The sequence below is a fragment of the Synchytrium microbalum genome (genome assembly GCF_006535985.1).
Source record: "Synchytrium microbalum strain JEL517 chromosome Unknown SmJEL517_scf0015, whole genome shotgun sequence".
NCBI classification, from domain to species: domain Eukaryota; kingdom Fungi; phylum Chytridiomycota; class Chytridiomycetes; order Synchytriales; family Synchytriaceae; genus Synchytrium; species Synchytrium microbalum.
This window is the reverse complement of record NW_022158364.1, coordinates 255,215-268,272: the sequence shown is the minus strand read 5'-3', so window position 1 is coordinate 268,272 and position 13,058 is coordinate 255,215. Positions and strand designations below refer to the sequence as shown.

The following is a 13,058-nucleotide window of genomic DNA, read 5'->3' as shown; positions in this document are numbered from 1 at the left end:
GTTTTGCTATTCAATATATTATCATATCTGATGTGCTTGTGTGTATGTTGTGTTTTGCAAGTTTGGATTTCAAGGCGTGAATCACGGACAGATCAGGGACACGAACCTAGATAAAGACTGCATGGCAACATTTTTATACTATAAAATGATGATATTCTACCAACAAACTCTATGCACACAGGTTTAAAAAGTACAATTTTTACGTGGCATTCCAAACATAGTCGAAAGCGATCTATGTGGCTGTCCGCATTGCCTAGGAATGTGATTTCTGAGCAAGTGTTTTCTGGAGGTATTCTTGAATGCGATGATTGTTTACGGCCCATGGCTCCGAAGCAATTCCTTTCATGTAAGATTGTAGCTCTGATGCTTCCCTTTCTTGAACATCTCGGGCAGAGCTGTCGTTCTTACGCTCCATTTTAGCATTCGTGACAACACGTCGTGATTCCTCCTAAAGTTGGATTTGGTTGATCAGATCATTTCAAACAAGAACAAGTCGACGTCCTTTTTTCTTACCATTTGAGCTTGATGTATCTTTTGGAATTCACGGCCCTTTTCTAACGCATGTGCCTTCTTTTGTCGTTCAGATTCCAAGTACTCGTCACGTTGTCGTAAGAAGAGTTGGAGAGTGGCCGCATCCTCTTCTTTGGTCGTTTGGCGTTCTTGGGCACGTCGTGTTTTCTATTCAAGGACGAGGGAAATTGATGAGCAAAAGCTGCCCAAAATGGAATTCCAGCCGGAAAGTACTTACGAAATCATAGTAGTACTTCTTGACTTCTTCTCCTTGCTTCTTCTTGATCTCTTCTCGTTTTGCCTGATCACGACGAGCAATCTCATCCTTTAATGCAACAGCTCTAGCAATTTGCTCATTCAGCTTGGCTTCAACATCTCCTGCATCCTTGGCTTGACGTTCTCCCATCAGTTCTCGAGCTCGTAGGGCCTCACTAAATGGAAGGAAAAATGAGAGTTTATTCACTGAGAATATGATACGGCTTTTTTTCCATCAAAGACTCACTTGAACCATTTCTGCTCAAAGTCCTTCTTCATGGCAGTTTGTCGTTCCTTTCGAGCAACCCATGCTTCGTTACGGTGTTGTTGATCTGCTTCCTTCAACTTGGCCTTTTCTTGTCGAGCATTGTTTTCACTCTTCATTTGCGACAGTTCTTGGTGAATGACGATTCGTTTCTTTTGGTGTTCTGTTTCAAGCTTTTGCTGTTCTGCTCGATACTCGTCAGCTGCTCGACGTATAGCCAATCCTTGTTCCATAAGAGCCTACGAGAGAACTAGGTAAGAGCTTGGTACATCGGTCTCTTGGTTAAATGCGATATTTCCCCTCAATTGGGTAACTTACATCAGCTTCGACTGCTTCCTTTTCAATCTTTTCTTGATGTTGTCGACGTTGCTCTTCAGCCAGAGCATACTTTTTAGAACGCGCATTTTCAGCTGATATCTTTTCTTTGACTTCAGCTTCAGCATTTCGAGCAGATGCAATAGTCTTGTACTTGTCATCCATTAGGGTCTCGCGGCCAAGTCGTTCCTTCTTCAACACCAATTGAGTATCTCGAACCTATTTCAAGGACACTTGCTCAGATTCTGAATTCGCGCCCATCTCAAATGAGATCCTGGAAGATACCTGGAGGACATTGTACAACAGCAATCGGCTGTGCAGTTGTTTAACAGCATCACGCTCTCCCTCTTGCATTCGTCGAGCTCGCTCGATGACAGCAGTACGACGAGCTTGAGCGTCCTTCCTGAATTCCTCATCTAGACGAAGACGATCAAGTTCCTCTGCTTCACTATTAGACAATTACAAAGAGTTAAAGGCTGAAAGATTCACCATTCAATTTATAATCGTTCTACCTTCTCAGAGTACGAGCCTGTAGTCTTCTCCTGCGTTGACCTATTAACATTGATAATTAGAAGCGTCCTTCAACGAGTCGATGTGTTTATCGCGGTAATTGCCTGCAACAGTGTTGTCCCAAGACTTGACTCGTTCCTTAGAGAGCTTTTGTTGGTTCTCACGCTAATCATGAGAGATATTGTGTCAACAATTAGCAGAATAGTGCTATCGAATCATTGCCTCATCAACTTGCGTCCAATTTTTGAGATTTCCTAAATTCCTCCTCGATACTGGTTCCAGAGAGCTTTTCAGTGATTCTCTTGATGTCATTTATGCTAACTTTGGCAGCTTCAGCTGGCCTATTCTTCAAATTGGCTTCTGACGTAGGTGCATCGCCAGCTAAGCCAAAATTGTAAGAATTTCAGTAAATTGGAAAATGGGACGTAAGAGCTCAAGCACAACTTACGATAGTACCCATATTTAGGAGGCTGCATCGTGCTCGGCACCACCAACTGCTTGCAAACGCTATTCGCTCAGTGTGCTAATTGCTAAAATGATCAAAATCTCCGGCCACCAAGTTAGTAACAAAACCTGATTGAGGATTGGTTTGTGCCAGCTCTTGCACCCGTTTCCGCTCGTATCATCACCTGCTAAATTTTTGGATTTTCAATCTACTGTCACGAACATCTCGAGTCTGTTTTACTCCACCCTTTCCTGACAATTGATAAAAACACGTGGAATCTATCATTAGATAGAGATTATCGGGCCTATAATGACTTTTATGATACAGCCAGAGTTTTACGGATATGACGCCGCTGCCGCAGGAGTTATTGGTGCCATCAGTACGTTGACTGCTTTCAACAAGAAGAAATGTTGACCATTGCGTGTGTCGGATTTGTTCCCGATTTTATTTCTTCTTCGTGACTATGCAATTACAACCTTATTTGTTCATTTTCAAAACAGCTGCTTCATACATCATTGGATTCCCATTAATGTATTTGAGAGACAATGCAAACAAACGTGACAAGCCAAGTGGATTTACGCAGAAATTGGCACCAACACTCTTCCAAGTAGGAATTAGTGACTGAAATTTGTTGAAATGCCTGTTACGTCCTCTGACATCTTTGTAAAATCTCGTAGGTTCGAATCTCAACATCCAAAAAGTCCACAGGACTTCCACCTACAAGCATTTCTCTCGAGCTTGATGGTAGTCGTGGAAGCTCTGGCTTGATTCGTCTGAATGCGCCCAAATTCGGAAATGGGTGGGCCGATTTCCTGGTAGCTGCTCCTCCGGTGGGTGAGCTAGTTGGAGTACGACTTGAAGTATCATCGCAAGTCTCCTGGATACCCGACAAAGTTACCGTAGCCGAAGTCGGATCAAAGAAGATGCTTGCTACCTTCAACGGGGCGAATTGGTTCTCGGATGGCCCAGACGCCCAGACTCATGTTCAATATCTTACAGGTGTTTGCTGTTGGCACGTTGAGCTAACACAGAAGATGCTCATTCCCCTTTCAATGAATAGTCGCACAAAAGTCAACTGAAGAGCTGTCATTCCGGACGGTATTCTGGTATACCATGAGAGATGAGGTACGTTCCCCCTTAGCTCCGTTTTCTGGCCTACCTACGTCTTCTTACAGGCTCCTGTATTTTTAGCACTCTGCTGTCTCTGTATCATACCCTCCTGCAGGAACAAATTACTCACGATTGGCTAGATGGTCTGCTATCTTCACCGCACTATTCGTCCAGCTAGCATGTAATGTCCAGTATTCTTACCAAGACACCTTAACGTTTGCTAATTCTGCAAACTCTACTTTAGTGATTGTATCTCTTTCATTCGACTTCTTTGAAAGAGGTATACCTGGATACGGCCACTGCTTTGGCTCTACTGTGTTTGCTCTAGTGGTCGGCCAATTTATCACTTTCGCCTTTGGTGTACTCTTCCGAAGAGTAAAGCACCCATCTCTCACCTCATCAGAAGAAGAGGATCCATTACGTGGAAGCCCATCTGCCGCACTTGGTGTACCTGGTGCTCGACCCGCCAATTTAACTATTAGTTCCGACGCATTAAACACTCGGGCCAGCGTGTCTTCTGGTCTGATGCTCCCCTCTTGGATGCTTTCAATCTTATGGTTCCTGATGCTCATCATTTCTTTCGCGTCTGCCTTCAACGCTCTGGTCGATGGATATGACATCCCTGTTTATGTCTATGCTGTATATGTCGGGTACTTCTTCCTCTCCATCTTCCTCCGTATGGCTGTCACCGAAATTGCATACTGCGCTTTCCTCGCATGGTTAAGAACGCGCCAAAATCGGAAATCATCGTCATCGTCAAGATCCGATGACATGAGTCTTGAAACTGGACTGCTCAGAAATGCTGCTGCACCTGGCAGCGGTGGTAACAAGAATGTACTATTCAAGGATGTCGACTCTGGTCCAGGCACGCCCAAGGAAGGCATTCCTCCCACAACTCATGAAGTGCAGACGACCGTCAAGCTGGACGTCAAGGACTTTTCAAGCCCTGACTTCCTTGCAGATGAGGAAGATAATGAAGATGAAGACGAAGATCATGAAGAAGACGACGAAAACAAGGATATTTTGTAAAACGTATATATGATTACGATGAAGTTGTACACAGTGAATATAAAGTAGTTCAAATTCATTCTCTCGGACTCCTCTTATTGGTTCCAACCGGTTCCAACCTCTAGGGAAATTCGAATGAGCAGATGGTATATGCTCGTTATCTTAAAAAATCACGTAAATGTCTTCCTACACCGGCGAAATAGTTTGTACTGAATGACCATGGCAATGATAAGTAAGTTGGGGTGTTAGCCAGCCAACAGATTGTCATCATTCAAACTACATACAATTAACTTTATCTTCTGTTAGGACCTTATTGCTCCGATGGTGGCTCCTCATACTAGTCGATTGCCTCAGATGCCGCTGATTCTCAGCAATATCAAAGTAGATTCATTGACGCAGTTTTACGACATGTTTTCAAATCTATAGAGGATCGACAAGCATTTATGTCCTATGTGCTACTGATGGTCATCATATCACTAGAGCCAAAAGTACCGCCTATGAACGACAAGGATGGTAGGATCGCTGTAGTCAAAGATTTGGCCAATACGTCAACTTTCATCGAGATGTCGTTAAAGAAGAGTTCATAGAAAAGCACGAGCTTCACGAAAAGACCGATGTCAATGAATTGTATTGTATGCAAGTCTCGCCAACCTGGTTGGAGTGAAATCGTTGTGCGTCTGGAGCAGTCAAATAAAAACGGTTCTGCGGATGTAAGAGGAGGTCACGTTCGTAGTATTTTCACTCAGATTGCAATCTTTCTGGCAATTCCGCCTTTTCAGACATCATGTGTAGGCATCCAAGAGCGGCCAATCGGTCCCATAGACGACGCACTCTATTAACTTTTGACGGAATGAGTTTGCTCTAAACAGTTGTTCTACGCCAGTTCCACAGCAGTTCTAATGATCCACGATGCTCTCTTTTCAGAATGGATTCGCATTCAGTGCGTTTTGGCTTGAAAGGCCCTGGTGCTCCTCGTTGTAAAGCGAACGTCGCTAGAACTTCAACAACCAGGACAAGTTCTGTTTTTAGTTGACTACAAGTTGATATTCTCGTTCTGAACGCGTTCTATAATTCAATAAATGCAAAGTGGACGTGATTCATGCGAATGATTATGGGGTTGTCTCGTTTCCCAAAAATTCGATCAAATTCCATCTTTTTGACAGTTTCGTCTTTCACTTCCACCTAACTTTAACGAGGCTGCTGTCGAGCAGGAACTATTCCAAGTCGCATCCAGATATGGCGCGATCCGTTAGGAAGACTGTAATATTGCTGCTCATAGCTATATTCTTGTTTGCATCAGTATGTCGAGCATCAACCGCAGACGACAATGCTGCCAGCATGCCAGATCCAGACAAGATCTTAAGTGAATCCCAAGAAGCCGAAGCTCTTAAAAATGGAGAAAAGTTTGTCTTTGAGACGGAAGTGAATCGCTTGATGCACCTTCTAATCCATTCGCTATATAAAGCAAAGGAAATCTTCTTACGCGAGCTCATCTCTGTAAGTGTTGGGTATCATTTTATGTTGTATTTCCTGAATTTTGGGTTGGATTTTATATTGAGAATACTCGTGATGATGTACTGACTGCCCTTTGCACTTTATAGAACGGCTCTGACGCTCTTGACAAGATTCGATTCTTGTCGCTGACCGAAAAGAATTCTCTAGCTTCTAACCCTGATCTAAAGATTACTATTGTCGCTGACAAGGATCGTGGAACTCTGACAATCACTGATACTGGTGTTGGAATGACCAAGAAGGACTTACGTGAAAATCTAGGAACTATTGCAAAGTCTGGTACTTCAGAGTTCCTATCTGCTTTGGAGAGTAATGCTACTGCTGATGTGGTAAGATCACGTTGATGGTGCTTGATGATTTGGAATGGTACTCCACTAATGGGTTCGATACGCACTTTTTTCCCCTCGATAGTCATTGATTGGCCAATTCGGTGTGGGCTTTTACTCTGCCTTCCTAGTCGCTGATCGTGTCACGGTTGTATCAAAGCACAACTCGGACAAGCAATATATTTGGGAATCAACTTCTCAGAGTGGTAAAGTGGTCATTGGCCTGAGTTGGCAGTCCAAAGACGCTCCATCTTATTATTATGTCTCCTCAATCATTTAGACTTTACCATTACTGAAGATCCTCGTGGTGATACTTTGGGTCGTGGAACTCAGATCATCTTGCATCTCAAGGCTGAAGCTATGGAATACTTGGACCAAACTAAACTAAAGGATTTAGTCAAGAAGTGTACGTTATCATTATCATTTTAAGGTGAAAAGTGACCCATGTCTTTATCATTGCATAGACTCCTTGTACATCAACTTCCCCATCTACGTATGGACATCTCGCACTGAGCGTGTCGAAGTACCATTAACGGACGATGAAATTGCCGAAAAGCGAGAAGAGCTCATCAAGAAGAAGGAAGAAGAGAAGGCATCTAAAGACGATACTGAAGAAGTAGGAGATGATTCTGAATCTTCTTCTTCTGACGCTGAAGTATCAGATGACGATATTCCAAAGACCAAGCCTGTCGAAAAGACCTTATTTGACTGGGAAATGGCTAATGGAAACAAGCCAATCTGGACTCGTAATCCTAGCGATATCACTGATGAAGAGTACAATGAGTTCTACAAGGCTTTCTCAAAGTATGTATCAAAGGAATGTCTTTCTTTTTGGCATCAGCCTAACTTACCTTCATCTCCAATTATAGAGATACTGAAGATCCCCAAGCATGGAATCACTTCAAAGCAGAAGGAGAAGTGGAGTTCAGAGCCATATTATACATCCCTAAAAAAGCTCCTCCCAAATTCCTTCAATCAGCTGATGAAATTATTCGAAACATTAAGCTCTTTGTAAAGCGAGTCTTTATTACCGACGAGTTGGTCGACTTCTTGCCTCGATATTTATCCTTCCTTAAAGGTTTGGTAGATTCAGATGATATACCTCTCAATGTCTCTCGAGAACAATTGCAACACTCGACTGCTTTGAAAGTCATTAAGAAAAAGTTGATTGGCAAGGCTATGGAGATGTTTAGAAAGTTGTCCAAGAATGATGAAAAGTATAATGAGTTCTTCAAGCAGTTTGGAACTGGTATGTGTTAGGAGTCATTGCAATGAAATTTGTTTGCTGCTGCCTGCCTTTTTGCTTTTCTCTGATTTCGCATATCTTTCCTGACTTATACTCCTTTACGCAGCAATCAAACTTGGTGCGATAGAAGATCAAACGCACAAGAAGCGGCTGACCAAGTTGCTTCGATTCTCATCCTCAGCTTCAGACGACTTGACGTCTTTGGACGGCTACATAAAGAGAATGAAGAAGGGTCAACAACAAATCTACTTTGTCACTGGTATCTCTTTGGATGAAATCAAACGTAGTCCACTGATCGAAAAGCCCATAACCCGTGGTTATGAAATCTTGGTAAGAATGAGTCTTGGTGAGGACGTTCCTTGTTTTGCGATCTCTTACAACCGCTTTTAGTACTTCCATGAACCTATTGATGAGTACCTCGCCCAAGGACTGTTTGAATATGAAGGCAAAAAGCTACAGAATGTAGCGAAGGCTGGTCTCAAGGTATGCGAAAAAAATATTGAAGGATATATGTACTACAGCAACCGCAGTATTTCGGTAACACCCTAACTACTAGTATGGAGACGAAGACGATGTTGACAAGGACAAAGAATCTGATCAAACTGCGACATTCGAGCCATTAACTAAATGGCTAGTCGGTGCACTTGAAGAATTCATTGAAAAAGTAGTCGTATCCAACAAGTTGACCAAATCGCCCACAGCGATTGTAGCCACTGAATATGGCATGTCTGGTACAATGGAAAAGATTATGGCTGCTCAAGCCTTCCAATCTGGTGATGACTTTATGAAGGATTTCTACTCCAAGCAAAAAAAGATTTTGGAGATTAATCCCACACATCCTATCGTACGTTACGCGATTGCCTATGATATTTGCACGTTAGCTCACCAGCAATCTCTTTCCTTTTTTCGGCAGATCACTTCGTTACTCGCCAAAGTCGAAAAAATCGACTCCATGTCTCCCGATGAAGTATCACATCTCATCGAAACGGTACATGTATTATATGAAACCACACTTCTTCGATCTGGATGGGACTTGAAGAACTCAAATGACTTTGCAGCTCGTGTTGAACGAGTCATTCGAACGAATTTGGGTGTCTCGTTAGAAGCTACTGCAAATGTAGATGTGAAAGCTGCACCTGAAGTAGAAGCTGAAACAGATGCTGCTAGTAGTAGTACTAAGGATGAAGAAGGCGACGATGATAGTGTGCCTAATGCCAAGATGATTCCACCGGCGTTGGAAGATGATGAGATTCTTCATGAAGAGTTATAAAAAAGGAGGAAATTGTGTAGTTGTGTAAAAAGATGACCAAATAAGAGGTGATGCAACACAGTTGTTACAATGTGTATATGCGTAGTACTTCCATGAACTGATTGATGAGTAGCTTGTTCAAGATTATTCGAACAGGAAGGCAAACCGCTACATAATGTAGCATTGTTCAAGGTAATTCGCATATGAAGGCAAACCGCTACAGAATGTAGCCAATGCAGGAACATCTTTTTTATTGCAACCACATATAACGTCAACATGCCTGTAACTCGTAGTACGATATCAACATGTCGACAAGGTGAAATCCATCCGACATGTATTTACACCTTAAGGTTGGCAATATACAATTACATTCCGACAATCCAATTTATACAACTTTTCGATTCACCGAGTGGCAAGTATCCTACTAAACATACGATAATACTGCCTCGGCAACGACAATGTCTCGTTCGGCGCTCCGAGATCAACCTCAAAAGCCCGTTCAACCGCATCATTCCATTGTTCGGACGTGACACCACACTGTATAGCTATATCATGTAGTTCGTTCTTGACATGGTCGAAATCACGAGCATCGACTTCCATTATCATTCCTCGTGATGCGTTGCCGATGATGGTTGCTCCGACGTGTATTGGCGTGTCGTTTAGCGAGTATATTGAGCCCTACGCGTTGGGTGTTAGACGCGACCAAATACTGCATTATATAGTTTGCAGTTGAAAGTGCTGACTCGGGGCTAACCTCAACGAGGATCGTCTGGCGAATAGTCCACATGTTCTTCAAACTGTTGGTTGTTGGAAACAAAGGTTAGGTACCATCGAGGTTGCGTTATTGCCAAATGTCGTGAAGTTGTAAAGAGCTTTGACTGCAAAATACGACCAGATCTTAATGTAAATCATGTAAATACCTCATAATGATATTCTCCAGCTCCGGGCGACTTCCTTTGATGATGATTGTTTGGGCATCATTCACCAGCACTGAGTAAGATTGTGGATGATGCGTGAAACTGAACAAGAACAGAGACTTTGACCCTTCAGCAATTGAGTTTCCCTTGACTTTGACTTCACGTAATAAGCGACACGTCGAGGTAAATGTTGATGAAGCTTTCGATAATCGCTCTGTCCAAAGCTTGGAGGATAGCGAATAATCTGGGAAGTACAGTACGCTATATTTACAGATCCGAAAGTAAGTCATATTGTTGATTACAATGCCTGTAAATGCTCTCCTTGACTTACGCTGTCATTTTCCTTGTAGCGCTCTCAAATGGCGGATGCCCAAACCGAACTGGAATCACTTCACCAACGAATACTAAACCATGAACTAGACCAAGAAGACTGGAAACGAGCAATGATATCACTGGATGAAAAGACACGAGACATTTCGTGTAGAATGGACAAACAAACCACCAAAACAGTGTGTTGAGCAGATCAACATCAACATTCAAAACTAACATAGGTTAGCTAAAGTTTGCTGTCGTTATTAGCTAGTGGACGTCATGAAACTCTTTACAGAGTTCTCAGGTGCTGGAGCATCGCTCGCTGATGTGGTTGCTCATCCACCAACCAGGTGAAGCTCACTGGTCAAGTCTTTCGTCGTGCGCTTGGATGATCATTCACTCACCACTTATATTCACCTAGAAAGGAAAAGTGGTTTATTGGACACATACGGAGTCTCCTGATGCCTCAACATGACATGCCAGATCAAGAACTGGTCGAATCAGTCATGTCACAGTTTGGGATAAGTATGGTGCAATTCTCTGATGCTTACATGGAGGAACTCTTTGAGGCATTACGGCGTGCGCTGGCTGATATTGGGAATGACAACATCAAGGTACATTCGTACGAGCTCGTGTTTGCAGGAGTGGGTTGAGAGAAAGATTTGGTCATTCTCGCAGAGGACGAAGAGACGCGTTTACACTTACACTTTGCCATTCGCTAGTACGAGGACATTCGAGACAACGCAAACGCCTTATTTCAAATAGCTGCAAGCTTAGAAAAGGCTCTATCATGAACTCACACAGCGCATCTGATTCAAACACTGTAACTACACATACATCCATTTTGTGTTCCTCTTGAAACTGTGATATAAACCAAATTTGCCAACTATTTCAGTCATTGTTACACAGTTATCTTATAAGCCTAAAAAGCGTTTAAGCATTCCAAGTGCGTCGTATTTGACAGCGGCATATACAGAACCCGCTACTGAGGCTGCTACGACTAGAGCCATGGCTTTCTGGATGATTCTGATTCTGGATATCATTGTCTGGAAACTCTTGGTGTCATTCACGTGTGGGAAGGGAGTTGAAGGAATTGGGACGTTCAGGAATTTGCAGAGTGGTCCCCAGCCTGAGAGGAAAGGAGTTAGACACGTCGTTGTACATGCAGTATTTTTCAAATGGCTTTTATTGCGACGTCAACTGCTTGCCTTCTTTGACATCGAATACAAGTAGCTTGTCTTTGGGAACAGTTTTCTTGACACGTTCAGTCCATTCATTGAATAGACGTACGGCATTCTCTCTGTCCGCCACAGATTTTCCACTTTGCATAAAGTTCTAAATGTGACGCGTTGGAAGAGATATATCAGCTTAAATACAAGCGAAAAAAAAGGCGTCGCTCATCATGCATACCCCCAAATCTTCGAGCCCTGGGTTGTCCCTGATAACGAGAAGGTCGATGAGCGATTGCCCGAGACATTGAGCAAAAGTGCTCAGATTCACTTACCACATAGTGGCAATACCAGGTGGAGAGAACCAACGATGAAGAACAGCATCGAAACCTCGGGGCTTGGCCTGATAGAAAGTTTAGAATGTTGGCAAATCCAAATTAGATCTGTTTTTACAAGTGACTGCTGTGCGACCAAAAGCCTCAGATGCGCTTACGAGCACTACCTGGTAGATCGTTGCCATCACAGAGTCGTGCCATTTCTCAGCGTCACGTACAGACAACAAGACCTATAGGGAAGAATCAAGTTGGTTACTCATGACATTGGTTTGAATTGATGTTGGTTAACTCATGATAGTGGGGTAAGTTGCGCTTTCGATTCGATTTTGCAACTTGACATACCTTTGCATCAGGATAGCAAGCCATCAACTCTTCATAGTATTGGCAAGTTGGGTAATCGACTGTTGAATGGAATCCACGTCCTTCAAAGAATGCGTGCCAGTCTACGGGTTCCTTGTTGTAGGCCTTGTTGAATATCTTTGCATCTGCAGGATGCTTGAATACTTCTTGCATGTGGTAACTAGACATGTTGAATGTGGATTAGGACCAATGGGTGATGCTCGTAATTAAATAGCAAATTATCCAGTTCTTGAGTGGGGGGATATCAGACATGGTTTCACCATCACTGACCATTCTCCAAATCCAATTTGGGCCAATGCAAGCTTGAGAGAGCTAGTTCCAGTTCTAAATAATGACAAAAGATGAATAGAATATGTTAGATCATGCAGTGCATAGTCACAAAATCACGAAACGGCATGAAATGTTTGGAGTTTTAATGTAGGACACCCAATCGCCATTCAGTCGTTCTGAAGGACGAGCGGACGACAGAACGACCACATCTTTTGTATCAACACGATACCAATCAGATCCAGCACATATTTGGACGTTTGTCGCCCTCATTGTTCCAATAAGCAAAACAAGGCTTTATTTGTATATGACGTACCTTCCCAGCCCTGCACCAATGACTCCCAGCCCCTTTGGCGACACTTTCTTTGTTTCTTTGGACATATTTATGGCCTTCTAGGTACTTGTACGATTGGGTTTGTTGAATCGGACGTACCTTCCTCCTGCAGTGTTGTAGGCCGTTTACGTGGCAAACAATTGGTCGACCCCACAAACCGATCTTTACACGTCTAATTAAGCGGAGGAACCGTGGAGTTCGCATAATAGAATTGTATCGTGTTGTATCGTCTGTATCGTCATTTTCTTGATGTATGCCACGCACGTACAAAGGTACATGGAGAAGCAAACATGGTGACAAAAACACAAAAACGCACAAACGCAGGCCAATGATATGCACGTTGCCATCAGGATTGTCAATTAGCAGCTTGTATCATGTAAGTGCAAGGAATCCCACAAACGAGATTCCAACGAGCCTTCATCAAGTTCGTGCGTCGCTCAGTAGCGTGATTTTCAAGATCCTAAATTGGATTTGCAGATCTTTCAAGTGTCGATGCCGATCTTTCAAGTGTCGATGGTCCTAAGCATAAGCACGTCGAAAATATACTTGATAGTTGCTAGTCTTCCCTTTCCACAAAGATCTGTTGCAAAAATAGATGATTTGTCTTGTTAGA

At 43.0% G+C, this 13,058-nt stretch overlaps 5 protein-coding genes across 5 annotated transcripts; 3 read left to right on the top strand and 2 right to left on the bottom strand.

Moving 5' to 3' along the window:
- Window positions 1-253: 253 nt before the first annotated feature.
- On the bottom strand, window positions 254-2,331 carry SmJEL517_g03111 (uncharacterized protein; the record flags this gene model as incomplete). The annotated part of the gene is made up of 9 exons (XM_031169039.1): window positions 254-448; window positions 514-678; window positions 749-941; window positions 1,013-1,269; window positions 1,349-1,564; window positions 1,631-1,793; window positions 1,858-1,897; window positions 2,129-2,236; window positions 2,304-2,331. 9 exons carry the CDS (start codon window positions 2,329-2,331, stop codon window positions 254-256), a joined length of 1,365 nt encoding a protein of 454 aa, XP_031024940.1.
- A 278-nt stretch (window positions 2,332-2,609) lies between these two features.
- SmJEL517_g03110 (uncharacterized protein) lies at window positions 2,610-4,439 on the top strand (the record flags this gene model as incomplete). Its single annotated transcript, XM_031169038.1, has 6 exons — window positions 2,610-2,679; window positions 2,801-2,907; window positions 2,978-3,299; window positions 3,361-3,425; window positions 3,492-3,591; window positions 3,655-4,439. The coding sequence occupies 6 exons, from the start codon at window positions 2,610-2,612 to the stop codon at window positions 4,437-4,439; spliced, it is 1,449 nt and encodes a 482-aa protein (XP_031024939.1).
- A 1,215-nt stretch (window positions 4,440-5,654) lies between these two features.
- On the top strand, window positions 5,655-8,772 carry SmJEL517_g03109 (uncharacterized protein; the record flags this gene model as incomplete). The annotated part of the gene is made up of 10 exons (XM_031169037.1): window positions 5,655-5,915; window positions 6,020-6,259; window positions 6,342-6,462; window positions 6,537-6,662; window positions 6,721-7,060; window positions 7,126-7,505; window positions 7,609-7,832; window positions 7,893-7,985; window positions 8,059-8,346; window positions 8,416-8,772. The coding sequence occupies 10 exons, from the start codon at window positions 5,655-5,657 to the stop codon at window positions 8,770-8,772; spliced, it is 2,430 nt and encodes an 809-aa protein (XP_031025003.1).
- Window positions 8,773-10,027: 1,255 nt separating this feature from the next.
- On the top strand, window positions 10,028-10,774 carry SmJEL517_g03108 (uncharacterized protein; the record flags this gene model as incomplete). Its single annotated transcript, XM_031169036.1, has 4 exons — window positions 10,028-10,177; window positions 10,248-10,330; window positions 10,402-10,594; window positions 10,703-10,774. 4 exons carry the CDS (start codon window positions 10,028-10,030, stop codon window positions 10,772-10,774), a joined length of 498 nt encoding a protein of 165 aa, XP_031025004.1.
- A 391-nt stretch (window positions 10,775-11,165) lies between these two features.
- Window positions 11,166-12,492, bottom strand: SmJEL517_g03107 (uncharacterized protein; the record flags this gene model as incomplete). The annotated part of the gene is made up of 7 exons (XM_031169035.1): window positions 11,166-11,315; window positions 11,391-11,418; window positions 11,485-11,552; window positions 11,643-11,714; window positions 11,827-12,004; window positions 12,115-12,168; window positions 12,428-12,492. 7 exons carry the CDS (start codon window positions 12,490-12,492, stop codon window positions 11,166-11,168), a joined length of 615 nt encoding a protein of 204 aa, XP_031024995.1.
- Window positions 12,493-13,058: the final 566 nt, after the last annotated feature.